This window comes from Eumetopias jubatus, unplaced genomic scaffold (assembly GCF_037043125.1).
Source record: "Eumetopias jubatus isolate StellerSeaLion01/CBP00866 unplaced genomic scaffold, mEumJub1_p1.0 scaffold_5, whole genome shotgun sequence".
Taxonomy (NCBI): Eukaryota; Metazoa; Chordata; class Mammalia; order Carnivora; family Otariidae; genus Eumetopias; species Eumetopias jubatus.
Genome location: NW_028274811.1, coordinates 89,984,293 through 90,002,731, shown reverse-complemented (window position 1 = coordinate 90,002,731; position 18,439 = coordinate 89,984,293). Strand labels below are relative to the sequence as shown.

The 18,439-nt window shown below is 38.3% G+C and overlaps 1 protein-coding gene across 1 annotated transcript in view; it reads left to right on the top strand.

The window, feature by feature from the left end:
- Positions 1-18,439, top strand: part of SIMC1 (SUMO interacting motifs containing 1) — a 132,190-nt gene that overhangs the window by 83,191 nt on the left and 30,560 nt on the right. Inside the window, exons 4-6 of the mRNA XM_028102675.2 lie at positions 2,398-3,852; positions 7,402-7,634; positions 8,368-8,437. Of these exons, the coding sequence (XP_027958476.2) occupies positions 2,398-3,852; positions 7,402-7,634; positions 8,368-8,437 (1,758 nt within the window). The remainder of the gene's footprint in view (positions 1-2,397; positions 3,853-7,401; positions 7,635-8,367; positions 8,438-18,439) is intronic.

Here is an 18,439-nt window from a genome sequence, read left to right as displayed (position 1 = left end):
TGAACAAGGAACTCTATTCTAGGACCCTGGGATCATGCCCTGAGCCAAAAGCAGAAGACTGAGCCATCCAGGCACTCCTAATTTTAATAATCTTTTAAAAGAACAACCTGGGGGTGCCTGGGTGGTTCAGTCGTTAAGCATCTGCCTTCGGCTCAGGTCATGATCCCAGGGTCCTGGGATTGAGCCCCGCATCGGGCTCCCTGCTCCACCACTCCCCACTCCCCTGATTGTGTTTCCTCTCTCACTGTGTCTCTCCCTGTCAAATAAATAAATAAAATCTTTAAAATAAATAAATAAATAAAAATAAAAGAACAAACCTCTGACATTGTTGCACTTCTCTTCTGTGTTTGTTCTCTGTTTCATTCATTTCTGCTCTTGTTATTATTTCCTCTGTTCTGCTTTCTTTGGGCATATTCTGTCCTTTTTCTGCTATCTAAAGGTGTGTGCTCAGCACATTAATTTTCTTCCATTTTCCTTTTCTAATTAAATGTCTAAGTGTAATTTTTTCTACACAGTTATTTTGCTGCATGTCACATTTTAACACCTAGTATTTTGTTATTATTCAGTTCTAAAATTTTTCTAGTTTCTATGATTTCTTCTTTGACCTATATCTTATATGGTCATACCTCTTAATTTTCAATATGGAGTTTGTCCTAGTTACTTTTTTGTATTGCTTCCTAACTTAATAGTATTTTGGTCTGAGTGATAATCTTTTGACATTGACTAAGATGTACTTTGACTCCTGGTCTGTGGTAAATTTTGTGAATATTTCATGTAATTATGAATTACTATTCTAAGTCCTTTAGATGAAACTTGTTAAATGTGTTCAAATCTTCTGTATCCATAATAATTTTTTTGTTTGCATGATCTATCAGTCAAGAAAGACATGCAGAAATTTCTCACGATGACTGTGAATATTCCTTTTTCTCCTTGTACCTGTATCTATTTTTGCTTTATGAAGATTATGTTATTAGGCATTCAGTTTTAAAGATTTTTTATTTATTTATTTGACAGAGAGAGCAAGCACGAGCAGGGGGGAGCGACAGGCAGAGGGAGAGGGAGAAGCAGCTTCCCTGCTGAACAGAGAGCCCTACAAAAGGCTCGATCCCAGGACCCTGGGATCATGACCTGAGCCAAAGGCAGATGCTTAACTGACTGGGCCATCCAGGCGCCCCTAGGCATACAGTTTTGAAATTATTAAATCTCGATGAAATAAGTCTTGTTGTATAGTGACCTCTTTATCTCTAGTAATGCTATTTTCATTGAAATCTATTTTGTCTGATATTAATATAGCTATACTGGCTTTCTTTTGGTTGTTTTTTCTTGTTATATCTCCTCCCATGTTCTTACATTTATGTATCAATTCTAGCTTTTATTAGGTTGGTTAATCAGAGTATCTAGCTAGCCCTTCTGATCAGAAATGGAACTTTTTTTTTGAATACTGGAATCAGTTTGCTAATACTTTATAGAGTATATTTACATTCATATTCATCAGTGAGACTGATCAATAATTAGGATGATATTATTTGTCATCCACACTGAGGAAGTTTTGAGAGTAAAAGGGAGTACAATATTTTTCCAGGCATATGGCATAGAGACTGATTATAGTACCATTCGCTGGCATCATCAGGATTTATGAACTGCCTAATCATTTTGTCAAGGAATGGAGGTAAAGATAGGTTTTCCAGTAATTAATCTAGTTAGGGCTCAGACTTACCCTGTTGGTTTTATAACTGTTATTGTATTACTCTATATATCTGACTATAAGCTGATTATATATTGAATGAAGTTGTACAGAGAAAGAAGGAAACAGACCTGGATTTGAATGTCTGTCTCTGTGACTTAATTGTATAATCCTTAGATAATGACCAACTCCTCTGAACTCCATTTTCCCCATCTGTATAATGGAGATTATAATGCCTATCTGGTAGGGATATTGTGAAAATTAAAGATACGTGAAAGCACTCAATATGTTCTTAGTATATAGTAGATTCTCTTATGTTAGCTTATCCCCTTCTTTAGTTTCTGTTGTAAATTATCCTGTGTATTTGCTTTTCGAAACAAAGGTTGCTTTTTCCCTTGTGACTTAAAGTTGAAATCTTCCCTTCTACTCCCCTGTTTACTTTGGATCAGAAAAAACTTCCCACTATGCCCTCAGTTATATGCATGTGGCATTTGGATAATTTAAGAAGGTATAGAAATTGACAGTATTGACAGTAGCAAAATTTTGACCAAAGAAAATAAATTAATGCTTATGTTATATAAAATGTATAAATTATCAGTGAAGCGAAAAAGTGTAAAATATGATTATCCTTAAAACTTCTTAGATATCTTCTATCTTCTTAGGTAAAACAGACTCCCTACTTGACCTCTTATATTCTCGTAATCCTTTAACAGGACTTCATTGACTTAACTAGAGAAACCAGACCAAGGGCAAAGGACCGCAATGGACTCTGTGTGATTGACCTGACAAGAACTGAGGAAGAAAATAGACCTATTGCCACTCTGGACTTGACTCTAGAACCTGTCGCTCCTTCCCAGAAAGAGCCAACCAGTCTTCAGACTTGTGCCAGCCTCTGCAGCAAAGAGGTGACGGAAGGGCGGGTAGACAGAAGCTCTTGGCCTGCAGCACGGAGAATCATTAACAGCGATCCTGTGGATTTGGACCTTTTGGAAGAAACCACATTTGAAGGTCCGCAACCCCCTACATCCATCAGGGGGGACTCTGTTTATCCAGCAGAGCCAAATTGTAGCTCAACTGCATTCAAAGGTGACCTTGGCTTCTTGGCAAGCCTCCAGCTATCTTCAGATATTCGCTCCCTCTCCCCAACAAGCAATAATGGTAGCAGCAGCAATCAGAGGGCACCCTTGCCATGCCCACAGCAAGATGTGTCTGTGCCTTGCCCACCACAAGCCTTGCCATGCCCACTGCGAACCTTGCCGTGCCCACTGCGAGCCTCACCATGTCCACCACGAGCCTCCTCGTGCCCACCACGAGCCTTGTCATGCCCATCACAAACTGTGCAGTGCCAAGTACAAGTTTTGCCTCCCCTTCCTCAAGAAGTTCCATGCCCTCCTCAAGATATGCCATGCCCTCAGCAGAATGTGCCAAGCCCACCTCCAGACTCATCGTGGCAGCCTCAGCACTTACCCAACCCACCTCAAGACTCACTGTGCCCACCTCAAGACTCTCTGGGCCTACCTCAAGATGTACCAGGCCCACCTCAAAACATATCATATCCACAAGATGTGGCACACTTACAAGATATGCCTCAGTCATCAGGAGATGTGCCACAGTCACCACGACACGTGCCACAGTCACCAAGACACATGCCACAGTCACCAGCAGACGTGCCACAGTCACCAAGAGATGCACCACAGTCACCAGGAAGTGTGCCACATTCCCCTGGAGAAGTTCCAGACTTACCAGGAGATATTCTCCGTTCACCTGGAAACATGCCATGCTTGCCAGGAGACATGCCACACTCACTTGGAGACTTGCCTCACTTACCACGAGACAGGGCTTACTCTCTCCAAAATGATATACATAACCGTGACACTCCTATGGAAGTCTCAGCTCCATCCTCTCCAAGGTTCTCTCCCAGCACACGGTCTCCCCAGTCTGAAACTTCCTTAGAGAAGGTTCCTTGGTTCTCTGTCACAGAAACTCCAGCCAGAAAAGAGAGATCACTGTCAGAGCCTGCTAACCCCGGGTCTGCCCAGGTACAAGCACGAACACCACAAGGTGGGTTATACAACAGACCATGCCTGCATAGACTGAAGTACTTCTTACGACCTCCGGTGCATCACCTCTTCTTCCAGACACTAATACCAGATAAAGACACAAGAGAGGTGAGCTAACGTATCTTCCCCTACAGATTAGGTGTCCTCTGTATAGGCCTTGCATGAAGTTACTATGCTGTAAGGAGTCCATGCATGAGAGAACAGGCCCAGGATGAATTCGATATTTTTATCTTTCCTCCTCTTGTGAAATCATCTAGTGTAGAGTCAGACCTGGGTTCAGATTTCAGCCCCACAGTTAGCAGCTGGCACTGTAGAACTCACTATACCTTTCTGAGCCCTGCTTTCCTAGATGTAAAATGGAGATAAGAACATACCTCACAGGATCATTAAATGACATATGTAAAGTGCCTATTAGAGTGTCTGGCTCATTATAGGCCTTCATCAAATACTTCTCGTCAATTCCTATGCCTTTCCCTTCGTGATGCCCTTATTATCGCTCCCATAGCACAGAGATAGTGATACTCTGGACACTTCTGTGCCTCCAAAATTATTACTTTCTGACTTTTGGGGAGGAAATTCAATTTTAAGATTTTAATGGGACTGCTACTTCCCATTGGTCTTTTTTAGTTATGCGAACTAAACCAGATGCTTTTCTTAGCAGATGTAAGGAAAAAAATCTGTGGCTGAGTCCTACAATAGGAAGCTATTTTTTCATTATCCATAACCATATTCTCAACATTAAGAAGACTGGCTTGAGGGCGCCTTGGTGGCTCAGTTGGTTAAGCGACTGCCTTTGGCTCAGGTCATGATCCTGGAGTCCCGGGATCGAGTCCCACATCGGGCTCCCTGCTCAGCAGGGAGTCTGCTTCTCCTTCTGGCCCTCTTCCGTCTCGTGCTCTGTATCTCTCATTCTCTCCCTCTCAAATAAATAAATAAAATCTTTAAAAAAAAAAAAAAAGAAGACTGGCTTGAGGTAGGCCAGGAATTCAAAAGGTGCATTTTTGGAGCAATCAGCAATCCAGCGTAGTATGTATCAGGCATTCACATTGATTTGGCCTTGAAGAGTGCATTTTTTTCTCTCATTTTTATTGTTGTTATAGCTTCTGGTATGTTTTATCTCTTCTCCTTCTGAATGACTCTCTCCAACCACTAGCCCATTCTCTTTTTTCCTATGGGTTTGCCTGGTGATACAGCCATCATAAAGAGCCTTTGGGAGACGAGAGAGAGTCTGTGTTTCCCTGGTCAAGACTGTAGTGCTTTGTAGGTGCCGCACAACTAGAGAAGCACCAGTAGATGCAAATGCAGATACCACATTGCCTTCCTGTGTAAACATAGCTGAGGTTCAAAGATGGCAGTTAGGCCAAACAAAAGGGATTTTTCTTCTTAATTTCTTACTTTAAAGAACCTTGGCCATCTAGAGTTCATCTGTAAATCTTTTCTGTCTCTTCTGTGATTTCTTTTGGGCTTTTAATAAGTACTTCTTCACTAGGTCATTTTCCTCCCAGAACTTCTTAGCCAGTCCCCATGCTGCCACTTACCAGCCATAGGCCTTAAGTCTTCTGAGTCTCTCTTGATTTAGCTCTAAAATAAGTCATAATAACCATATCATGAAGTTGTTTGACTTAAAAGTAAACACATAAAGCACAGAGCCACCTTTCAAGGCCTAAAGAAATGTTTTATTAACTATTAGTTCCGCTTAAATAGATGGGCATCAAAAGAATTTGTAAACTTTATCTATTTGTAGATGTCCCCATTTGTAGGCAAGAAATGAATAATATAGGTTCAAATATAGGTAAAGTGTCTCACAAGTAAAATAGTCACCAAAGCAAGATATTTTGTCCTTCTCGTTGCTGGCTCTTAATTTTCATTACATGCCAGGTATAGTATTGGTCTTTGATCAGTAAGATCAAGGGTTACCCTCAGGTGATTTGAGACGTAAGGAAAGCTCACTGGACTTCTCCAGAAGATTTTCTGAAAGGACAGTTCTAGTCATCATTGTTTTACTGTTATACATAAGCTGTCAAATCTTTGGTTGATGTTTTAAATTTAATACTTATTCTCAGATTTTTTTTTTTAATAGAGACAGAGAGAGAGAGACAGTAAGAGAGGGAACACAAGCAAGGGGACTAGGAAAGGGAGAAGCAAGCTTCCCGCGGAGCAGGGGGCTCGATCCCAGGACCCTGGGACCATGACCTGAGCTGAAGGCAGACGCTTAACGACTGAGCCACCCAGCCTCAGTCTCATCCAGAGAGAGCGAGAGGAGGAAAGAGAGAAAAATAGAAAAAGACTGGCAGAGAGACACAGTAAAAGAGGCTCAGAGAAAGGCAGTAAGGAGACCATGACCATAGAGGGTACTGTTAAGTGATATTGCACTAGGGATACTGAACAGCACTTTGTACTTCTTCACAACACTGAATTTTTAAATTTATAATTTAATATCTGATGGTTCTCCTCTTGTATACACACATACCCTGTAAGTTCCATTAGGGAAGATCTGTTTGCCTCTGCAATCCAACACCTGGTACCGGCAGAGTAAAAGTGCTGCCCTCGGGGCTTCTGGGTGGCTCAGATGGTTAAGCGTCTGCCTTTTTTAACAAAAATATATTTATTGTTGGTTTTAGTGTTTAGAAGTAGTGTGAATTTAGAGGGTAGATCTGGGGCTATACCACCCCATGTGGGAAATCAGCTTCTGCCATTTGTTACATGCCAAATGCTTTCTCTCTAAATCTGTTTCCTTATCTATAAAATAGGAATAATAATAGTATGTATCTATAGATTGTTGTGAGAATTAAAGTGAGGATAAGATAAATGTTCAAAAATTATTCTTGTTGTTATATTACAATATCAAAAAATTCATGTTTTTTCTTCTGATTATGAAAGTAATATATATCTATTGTGGAAAAATACAAAAGAGCATATAGAAGAAAATCATACACAATTCCGTCCACCACCTGAATAATAGAAAACCACTTTTCACGTATTCTCTCCCAGTCTTTTTATGTACATACTTTTAGGGGGTGTAGGGGAGGCAACTTAACATTTACGGTTGACAGTAAATCAGCTACATGGGATTCTTTTTTTTTTTAAGATTCTATTTATTTATTTGACAGAGAGAGACACAACAAGAGAGGGAACACAAGCAAGGGGAGTGGGAGAGGGAGAAGCAGGCTTCCCGCCGAGCAGGGAGCCCAATGTGGGGCTCGATTCCAGGACCCTGGGATCACAACCCGAGCCAAAGGCAGACGCTTAACAACTGTACCACCCAAGCGCCCCAACAATAAAACATATTTAAAACATATTTCTTCATCTCTTTATTTCAGAATCTGATATAGTATCATAACTACCCCTATCTTCTCACCTTCACTCAAATCAACTTAAGCTAGCTCTTGACTCTTTTGTAGTTTCTTTTCTGTACTATATTTTAGCACAGATGCAGTCATATTATGTGTACAACCTTGAATTCTTATTTTTTAACATAATATAAGTATTTTCCCATGTCCTTAAAAGTTTTTTAGATAAGGCTTTTCAGTCCTTTTATTGTTTAATTATGAATATTTCAAATGCATGGAAAATTTTGCTGTCTTCAACCTATTTCAGAACCTCTTGTTTTTATGTCTGTAGAAACCTATCTTAATTTCTTTCTTTTTATCTCTACAGAGTAAGGGTCAAAAATTAGAACCCATTCCTCATCGAAGACTAAGAATGGTAACAAACACCATTGAAGAAAATTTTCCCCTGGGGACAGTGCAGTTTTTGATGGACTTTGTGTCACCGCAGCATTACCCACCCAGAGAAATTGTGGCTCACATCATCCAGAAAATCCTGCTCAGTGGCTCTGAGACCGTGGATGTCCTAAAGGAGGCCTATATGCTTCTCATGAAAATTCAACAGTATGAACCTTAGATGTTGGTGAATCTCCTAGGGAACCTGGACTCAGGGCACAGCTTTCTCTTGCCTAAGCTTGCTTCAGCTAACCATTAGAGAGGGTGATTAGTATGTCAGTGTTATTTGGGTTGCTAGTGACAAGAAACCCAATCCAAACTAGCTTTAACAGCTGATAACAGAGAATTTAATTATTCATGTTACTAGAAACCTAGGAATAAGACTTAATTCAGTTCAAAATGGTTACCAGGATCCATTTTTCAGCCCTGCTTTGCTCCTCTTTTCAGGATCTACACAGTAGTCTTCTCAGGCTCCAGCTTTTATGAGAGAGTCCACTTCCTTTATAATTACACAAGAGTTCTGAATTGAGTCTTGTAGGTTTTAATTGGTATAACATAGGACATGAGCTCATTTTTGAACCAATCACTGTGAACTGAAGGATAGAATATCATGATTGGCTAACTGCTTCACAGGCTTCATCCCAGGAATGTGGTAGATGAAGCTAATGGGCTAGAGAAATAAATAATTGATTTCTTCAAGGCAAAATTGGGGTACTAATGCCTTCCAAAAGAGAAGTGAATAGTGAAAGTTCCACTACCCTCAGATGACACGGTATCATGTCAAAGGATGGGCAAGAGCAGTGAGGATAAGAGGAGGTTTCTTGTTTCTGTCATTTTCCACATCACATCCCCTCTTCGACTGAACTCTCCAGAATTCTAACTGATGTCACTTGACTTTCAGGCTACATCCAGCTAATGCCAAGACAGTGGAGTGGGACTGGAAGCTGCTCACTTATGTCATGGAGGAAGAGGTAACATAACAATTATGAGGGTGTATCTTTTGCACAAGTTTTAATTAGAAACAAAAGTGACAGCAAATCTGATAGTAAAGTCTTTGCCCTTATTCCCTCCTTATACTCCCACCCCCACCAAAAAATTCCTATTGAAATGGTGTGTGCTGTCTTCCAATTCAAAATTAAGTATATTCGCTTATCCCTGTCCTTCTTGAGATCCCATTAAAAAGAATAGTAAATGAACAGAGAAAGATATAAATCCATGGCAGTGAAAATAAGGGGAAGGGCAATAGATCTGAATGAAAACTAGAAGAACTAAAGGAAATGTAGGATTGTTACTGGTGAGGCTAGGCAGAGAAAGCCACAGGCTATAATACATGCAGCCAAGGAGCAAGGAAATGTACCCTTTAGAGCAGAGAGTTTTCAACTCAGAAACACAATATATATAAGAGGGTTGGAGTCAGACATAGGCTGTAAATTTGTTGAAAGTCTGTAGATAGAACTGACAACCTCTCCATTCTTGAGTACAGAAAGTTCAGTCATCAGACTACCTAATTTCAGGCAAAAAGTCAGAGGATTTATTGTGTAAAAACATTGAATGAACCATCTGTCATACACAAAGGCACCTAGTATAGAGTTAGTATTCCAGAAAAAGTCTTTTGCATTCCGACTTTTAGGGATCCCTAAATTAAATTGCCAGCTTTCTGTCTGCTCACCCAAAGCACTTGGATGGAACAAATTATTTTCAACTTAGAATTCTAAACTCAGCCAAACTATTATTCAAGTGTGAGTGTAACATAAAGACATATAGGAACTTGAAAAAATATCCCTACACCCCATTTCTTTGGCTAAAGGTATATGTCAAAAGAATGGGGGATAATAAAGAGGGAGGCACAGGATCCAGGGAACACTAGATCTAATCCAAGAGAATAATAAAGAGAATTCTTAAAATCATGGTGAATAGTAGACCTAGAGAGCATTCAATCCAAATTGGAGCAAAATAATTTAGGGCTTTAAGAATGATCTGGGAGGGGCGCCTGTGTGGCTCAGTCATTAAGTGTCTGCCTTCGGCTCAGGTCATGATCCCAGGGTCCTGGGATTGAGACCCACATTGGGCTCCCTACTCCACGGGAAGTCTGCTTCTCCCTCTCCCACTCCCCCCTGCTTGTGTTCCCTCTCTCGCTGTGTCTCTCTCTGTCAAATAAATAAATAAAATCTTAAAAAAAAAAAAAGAATGATCTGGGAAACATCACCAAAATGATAGACAAGGAAGCTCCAGGCTATTGTTCTCCCATGGAGATGCCAAGTTAAGAAAAACATATGGACCAGAATACTTTTGTGAAAACTCTGGAGATCAATTGAGAAGTTTCAGTACCCAAGAGAATGCATAATCAAGAAAGGACTCAATGAAAGGAATAGGAAATTTGGGGTTATTTTGTGTGTCCATGCCCCTCGCCTACCCAACATAGCATGGTGCAACTGGGAGGAAACCTCACATGCCTCAGCTCCTCCCTCAGGGTGGAAACAAAAGAGTGAACTTTGAGTCCAGTGCCCTGGCTTGTTAGGGAGCTGCCCAAAGGATAGTTTTTGTCTCACCTGACTCAGACCACTGATGGGAATATTGGTATAATTTGGAAGCTGCTGAAAAGAGAGATGAGCACTGCCACATGTTAGAGCTTCAGCGATTTTGTAGTTCCACGGGCAGGTACCAGGGGAGCAAGAAATTGCACTCCTGAGAAGAAACAAAGGCAAGCCATTTGGAAAATTAAGACAGATAAAAGCACAGATACAAGCCCAGAGAAAACACAACCCCTGAAAAGTTCTGAGAGAGTCCAGAACCTTTATCCAGGCTAATTGGTGAAGATCTTACCCTGCATGAACTCAGTGGATAGACTGGGAAGGGTGTTTGTTTTTTCAAATGCTTAAGCCTCAACAAAAGATTACAAGGCATATGAAGAAACTGGGAAATATGTCCCAGTCAAAGGAATAGAATAAAGCTCCAGAAACTAACCATAAAGAAAAACAGATTTCTCAATTTCCTAACAAAGAATGTTTTTAAACTATCTTAAAAATGCACAAGGAGAAGTGCCAGGGTGGCTCAGTCAGTTAAGCATCCAGCTCTGGATTTTTGCTCAGGTTGTCATGAGATCGAGCCCTGCAACAGGTTCTGTGCTCAGCACAGAGTTGGCTTGGGATTCTCTCTCTCCCTCTGCTCTTGCACCTCCCTCCTGTTCATGTGTGCATAGGTGTGCACACACATGCTCTCTAAAATAAATAAATAAATCTTTTTTAAAAAATGCACAAGGAGCTATAAGAGAACAGAGAGAGAAATGACTAACTGAAGCATGAAAATGATGCATGAACAAAATGAGAATATTAAAAAACTATTAGGAAGAATCAAACATATTCTGGAGCTGAAAAGTATAATAACTGAATTGAAAAATTCACTAGAGGGATTCAACAGCAGACTTGACAGGCAGAAGAAAACGGTCTATGAACCTGAAGAAAGGTCATTTGAAGTCATTGAGACAGAGGAACAAAAAGAAAACATAATGAAGAAAATTGAAGAGAGCCTAAAGGACTATGGGACATCATTAAGTGGACCATATATGCAGTATGGGAGTCCAAAGAGAAGAGAGAAAGGGGCAGAGAGCTTATTTGAAAAAATAATGACCCTGAACTTCCCAAATCTGTGGAAAAAAATGGACATACAATTTTATGAAGCTCAACTCCAATGAAGTTAAACCAGAGACCCACACCAAGACATATTATACTCAAAGTGTCAAAAGTTAAAGACGGAATCTTGAAAACAGCAAGAAAAAAATGACTCACCATATACAAGAGAGCTTGTATAAGATTTTTAGCAGATTCTCAGCAGAACCTTGCAAGTCAGAAGGCAGTAGGTTGATATATTCAAAGTGCTGAAGGAAAAAAAAGCTATTAACCAAAAATACTATATCCGGCAAAACCATCCTTCAAAAATGAGGGAGAGCAGCAGGAGAGAAACAACACATCACATACAGGATCTCAGTAAGATAATCAGCAGATTTCTCATCAGGAATTTTGGAGGCCAGAAGGTAGTGGGCTGATATATTCAAAGTGCTAAAGAATAAAACTCAACCAAGATTCCTTTATTCAACAAAATTATTTTTCAAAAATGAGACAGAAATAAAGACATCCCCAGATAAACAAAAGCTGAAGGAGCTCATTTCCACCAGCCCTGCCCAGCGAGAAAACCTAAAGGGAGTCCTGCAGAGTAAAATGAAGCACTGAATAGTAACTTGAAGCCATATGAAGAAATAAAGATGTCAGTAAAGGTAAATACATGGGCAATTATAAAAACTACTATTATTTTTAACAACATTTTATAACATTTGATTTTGTATATGGTTAAGTGACTAATTCTAATACTAGTCTAAAAGCTAGTGTTATTATAACGTTGAAACTCCACATTTTGCTTTCTATATAATTTAAGATACTAATGCATTTAAAAGAACTATTAATTTCTTTTGTATGAAGATGTGGTTATGTGACATCAACAACCAAAAGGGTGACAGAGCTGTAAAGGAACAGTTTTTATATGTTATTGAGGTTAAGCTTATATGAATTCAAATTAGAGTATTATAACTTTAGAATATTAAATGCAATCACATGGTAACCACAAAGACAACAGCTATAGAAATACACAAAAGGAAATGACAAAAGAATTTAAACTTTCACTCTAAAAAGTCAACTAAAGACAAAAGACAATGATGCAGGAAATAAAGAACAAAAAAGCTGTAAGGCATTTAGAAAACAAATAGCACAATGACAGAAGTGCATCCTTCCTTATCAGTAATTGCTGTAAATGTAAATGGATTAAACTCTCCAATCAAAAGACATAGATTGGCAGAATAGATAAAAACACATGATCCAACTACATGCTATTTACAAGAAACTCAACTTTACATCCAAAGACACAAGTAGATTGAAAGTGAAAGAATGGGAACAGATATTCCATGAAAATAGTAACCAAAACAGCACAGGTGGCTGTATTAATATGAGACAAAATAAACTTTAAATCAGAAAATGTTACAAGAGACAAAGGAGGACATTATATATTAATTAAAATGTTCAATACAGCTGTAAGATATAACAATCATAGATATTTATGTACCTAATGATAGACCATCAAGATACGAAGGAAAAACTGACAGAATTAAAGGGAAAAATACACAGTTCTATGTTAATAATTGGAGACTTCAATACCCCACTCTCAATAATGAATAGAATAGCCAGAATAGAAGATAGGTAAGGAAAGAGAAAAAATTAAACAATGTAATAAACCAACCAGATCTAACAGTTATATGCAGAATATTCTACCCCCAACAGCATGCACCTTCTTCTTAGTGCACATGGTGCATATTCCAGGATAAAACCATATGTTAGGCCACTAATTAAGTCCCACTAGATTTTAAAAGATAGATATCAAATAAAGTATCTTTATTCTATGAAACCAGCATCACCCTGATATTAAAGCCAGATACAGACACTAGAAGAAAACTGCAGACCAATATCCCTTATGAACACTGATGCAAAATCCCCAGCAAAATACTAGCAAACAAAATTCAACACCATATCATGTGGATTATACATCATAATCAAGTGGGATTTATCTGGGAATACAAGGATGTTTCAATATACAAAAATCAATCAATGAAATATACTACATTAACAGAATGAAGGACAAAAACCACATGATCATCTCAATTGATGCAAAAAAAATGCATTTGACAAAATTCAACACATTTCATCATAAAAACTCTCAACAAACTAGGAAGAGAAAGAAACTATCTTATAAAAGCACTATATGGAAAAACCCACAGCAAACATCATATTCAGTGGTGAAATACTGAAGCTTTTCCTCTAAGATCAGGAATAAGGTAAGGATACCTACTCTTGTCTCTTCTATTCAACATAGTATTAGAAGTTCTAACCAAAGCAGTTAGGCAAGGAAGGGAAATAAAAGACATCCACATTGAAAAGCAAGAAGCAGAATTATCTCTGTTCATAGATAACATGATCTTATATGAAGAAAACCCTAAAGATTCTACACAGAAAAATTGTTAGAGCTAATAAACAAGTTCAGCAAAGTTGCAGGATACAAAATCAAGACACAAAAATCAGTTGCATTTCTGTATACAAACAATCTGAAAAGAAAATTAGGAAAACAATTCTATTAACAAAAGTATCAAAAACAATAAAATACTTAGGGGTAAACCTAACTAAGGAGATGAACAATTTGTACACTGAAAACTACAAAACATTACTGAAAGAAAATAAAGAAGACATAAATAAATGGTAAGATATCTCCTGCTCAGGGCACCTGGGTGGCTCAGATGGTTAAGCGTCTGCCTTCGGCTCAGGTCATGATCCCAGGGTCTTGGAATCCAGTCCCACCTCAGGCTCCCTGCTTGGCAGGAATCCTGCTTCTCCCTCTCCCACTCCAAGCCCTGCTTGTGTTCCTGTTCTCTCTGTCTCTGTCAAATAAATAAAATCTTTAAAAAAAGATATCTCATGCTCATAGATTGAAAGAATTAATATTGTTAAGATATTAGTAGATATTAGTACCCAAAGTAATCCACAGAGTCAGCACAATCCCTATCAAAATCCCAGCAGCTCTTTTTGCAGAAATAGAAAAATCTGTCCTAAAATTCATATGGAATTTCAGAGGACCCTGAATAGCCAAAACAATCTTGAAAAAGAACAAATTTGGACTATTCATACTTGTTGGTTTTAAATATATTATAAAGCTACAGTCATCAAAACAGTGTGGTAATCTCATAAAAACAGACATATAGACATGTGCAATAAAATGGAGAACCCCCCCGCAAAATTTTGTGAGTATGGTCAAGTGATGTTCATCAAGGGTGCCAAGACCATTCAATGGGGAAAAGATAGTCTCTTCAACAAATAGTTTTGGGAAAACTGGATAGCCATATGCAAAAGAATGAAGTTGGACCCTTATCTAATACCATATACAAAAATTAACTCTAAATGGAACAAAGATCTCTGACATCAGACCAAAAACTATAAAACTCTTAGGAGAAAATATAGGGGAAAACTTCATGACATTGAATTTGGCATTGTTTTCTCTGATATGACACCAAAGACATGAGCAAATAAAGCAAAAATAGACAAATGGAACTATATCAAAGTTGTTTAAAACTTCTGTGCATCAGAGAACACAGGAGTGAAAAGGCAGTCTATAGAATGGGAGAAAATATTTTTAAAATCACTTATCTGGGGGCACCTGAGTGGCTCAGTTGGTTAAGCATCTGCCTTCAGCTCAGGTCATGATCCCAGGGTCCTGGAATCCAGCCCTGCATCAGTCTCCTTGGACAGTGGGGAGCCTGCTTCTCTCTCTCCCTCTGCCTGCTGTTCCCCCTGATTGTGCTCTCTCTCTCTCTCTCTGTGTCAAATAGATAAATAAAATCTTTTTAAAAAATCACATATCTGATAAGGGGTTAATATCCAGAATATATAAAGAACTATAATTCAACAACATTTAAACATTTTACTACAAAACTGACAGAATTAAAGGAAAAATTGAACAACAAAATAACCCAATTTTTAAAAGGGCAAAGGACTTGAATAGACATTTTTCCAAAGATGATATACAAATGGCCAGTAAGCATATGAAAGAATGCTCAACATCATTAATCACAGAGAAATGCAAATCAAAATCACAATGAGATATCATTTCACACCCATCAGGATGGGTACTATTAAAAGAAAAATTTTTAACAGAAAATAAGTAGTGGCAAGGATATAGAGAAATTAGATCACTTGCCCACTGTGGGTAGGATTATAAAATAGTATAGTCGCTATGAAGATTATATGGTGGTTCTTCAAAAAATTAAAAATAGAATTACCATATGATCCATCAATCCCACTTCATATACTCCCACAGGGGTATATATGTAAAAGAATTGAAAGAAGGGTCTTGAAAAGATATTTGCACACCCATGTTCATAGCAGCATATTCACAATAACCAAGGAGTGGAAGTAACTGAACTGTCCATCAACAGATAACTAGGTAAACAAAATGTGGTATATACAGATAAGATGAAATATTAATTCTGCTTTAAAGAGGAAGGAAATCATCCCATATGCTACAACATGGATGGTAGCATAATGAAGACAAGATACTATGTGAAATAAACCAGTCACAAAAAAAGACAGTATATAATTTGATGCACCCAAAGTATCTATAGTAGTCATATTAATATAAAAAACAAATGGGAGCACCTGGGTGGCTCAGTCAGTTGGGCCTCCAACTCTTGATTTCAGTTCAGGTCTTGATCTCTGGGTCGTGGGTTCAGGCCCCCTGTTGGGCCCCACATTGGGCTCTGCGCTGGGCGTGGAGCCTACTTAAATTAAAAAAAAAAAATTTTTTTTTTAAACAAATAGAATGTTGGTTACCAGGGGTTGGGGGAGGGGGAAATTGGGTGTTATTGTTCAATGTGTATAGAGTCTCATATTGCAAGATGGAAAAGATCTGTTTGCAACTATGGATATATACTTAATAATACTAAACTGTACACTTAAAAATGGTTAAAATAATAAACTCTGTTACATGTTTTTTACCACAATTTTTAAAAATTTTAAAAAGAAAACAGGCTATAACAAATGTTGCCAAGAAAGTAGAGATACAGGAAGTTTCATACATTGCTGGTGGGAATGTAAATGGTACAACCACTTTGGAAAACAGTTTGGCAGTTTCTTTAAAAAATTAAACATAAACTTATCATATGACCCAGCTGTTCCACTTCCAGGTACTGACTCCCCCAAAATGAAAATATATGTCTAATAAAGGCTTACATGTGAATGTTCATAGCAGCATTATTCATAATAGCCAAAAAGTGGAAACAGACCAAATGACCATCAGCAGTTGAATGGATAAGCAAAATGTGCTATATTTATATGTGGGAATACTATTAAAAAAGAAAGAGCTCTTGATACATGCTAAGACATGGACAAACCTCAAAAAAATATTAAGCTAAGTAAAAGGAAGCCACATACACAAGATCACATATTGTATAATTCTGCATATATGAAATGTCCAGAAGGGCAAATCGGTAAGGCCAGAAAGTAGAGGAGTGTTTGCCTGGAGCTAGAGGTGGGGACAGGAATTAACTGTAAACAGGCATGAGCGATCTTATTTCAGTTATGAAGATGTTCTTTTTTTTTTTAAGATTTATCTATTTTAGAATGAGATAGTGCTCATGAGTAGGGGGAGAGGGAGAGGGAGAGACTTTTCAAACACACTCTGCACTGAGCGTGAAGCCCATCATGAGGCTCAGTCTCATGACCCATGAGATCATGACCTAAGCTGAAACCAAGTGTTGGACACTTAACCAACTGAGTCACCCAGGCACCCCTATGAAGATGTTCTAAAAATTGATGGTCATAGTTGCCAAACTCAATAAATTTACAACAAATCATTGAACTGTACATTTAAAATGGGTGAATTTTTAAGGTTTTTCAATAATAAAAATGAAAAAAATTGGAAAAGAAGGGTATTCTCAAGATTCAACACCATTCTTGAGTTGAAAGAAGTAAAGTGTTCACTGTAGGCAATGTAGGGAGGGTAAAAAAAGAAACTTCAGGAAAATCATAAAGCTTCACAAGAAAGGAATGATTTTCTTAGTATACTACTGTGTGGATTTCCACCATCAGTCCAAGGAAGGCTGCTAGTCCCCACAGAAAAGGCCTTGTAACCCAGCTGTTTCTCTCTCTCAAAAGCATAGCCAGCAGAATCTCTCTCCTGTGCCATAGTAAATAATTTTAACATAGTCCTCATACTGTAAACACTATTTAGTTATAATATTTAGAATCAGTTTATATACAAAGCACAGAAGACAAGTGTATTAGCCTTGACAGTGGAAAACAGAAAAGCGTAGAAGATAAAGATTAGGAGATGAAAAGGGATAGGATCTCTGAGAATAGTAGGGTTGCTGTAACATCTTTATCTTTATCCCAAGTGGGGAGTCAAGAGATACTATCTATAGATGATGGAACATAAATTGAGATAGTTATTTTAGGAAGAGAAGCAGGGAAATGGCACAAGTGAGTTAATCCTTATCTAGCACAGCAAAGCCAATAGGTAATGTCTAAAGTTAATAAATCAAGAAATAGTGATAAGAGCAGCTTTTTAAAGATGTTTAGGGTAACTTTCAGAAGAAAGAGTTTAAAATTTCCCTCTAGGGTACTTGGGGCAAGCAGTAGAGGAGAGTGGTGTTAGTGGAAGACTTCCGTCATAAATCTAGCACAAGTACTTGGTTTTTAAAAAATCATTTGCACCAATTAACGAGGATTAGAGAAAAAAATATACACATTTGGAAGAGAAAATTATCCATCCCCACCTCCTCTTTAAAAAGAAAGAAACTGTTTGTGCTTGCAATGGTCATTCTTTTTCCTGCTGACTAAACCATACCCTAGTCCATGAGTGTATATTCTCAGAGTATATGCCTACCCCCTAGTGTTTCCTAAAGAGTCCAGAAATGTTTTGGGGCCTTATTCTTCGAATTTTCAAAGCCTGAGCTCCTGGGCCTGGGTCCCAGCACTTGTCTCCCAGTAAAGGGAGACAAACAAATGGTACATGTCTGCCTGGTGTGTCACAGGTGCTTACTCTGGTTTTGGTACCGTTACGGTTATCACCACGTAAATCACAAAGACACTGAGACTCAGAAGGGCAAGTTGAATAAGGTGTGGATCTGAGTTTAAAACATCAAACAAAAATAAATACATAAGGTCTGTGTGCCATCAAAGCCCACATTCTTTACTGCATCTGTTGGGCTTTCTGTTAGGATCATTTCACCTGTAACAACCCAACGCAGACTTGCAAAAACAATAAGGATATGCATCAGCTCATGTTACTAGAAGTTTAGCAGTGGTATGGACATCATGGTTGCTTGATCCAGCAGCTCAACAGGGTCATTTAGGAGCCAGTTTTTGTCTCTTTTGATATCCACAGTT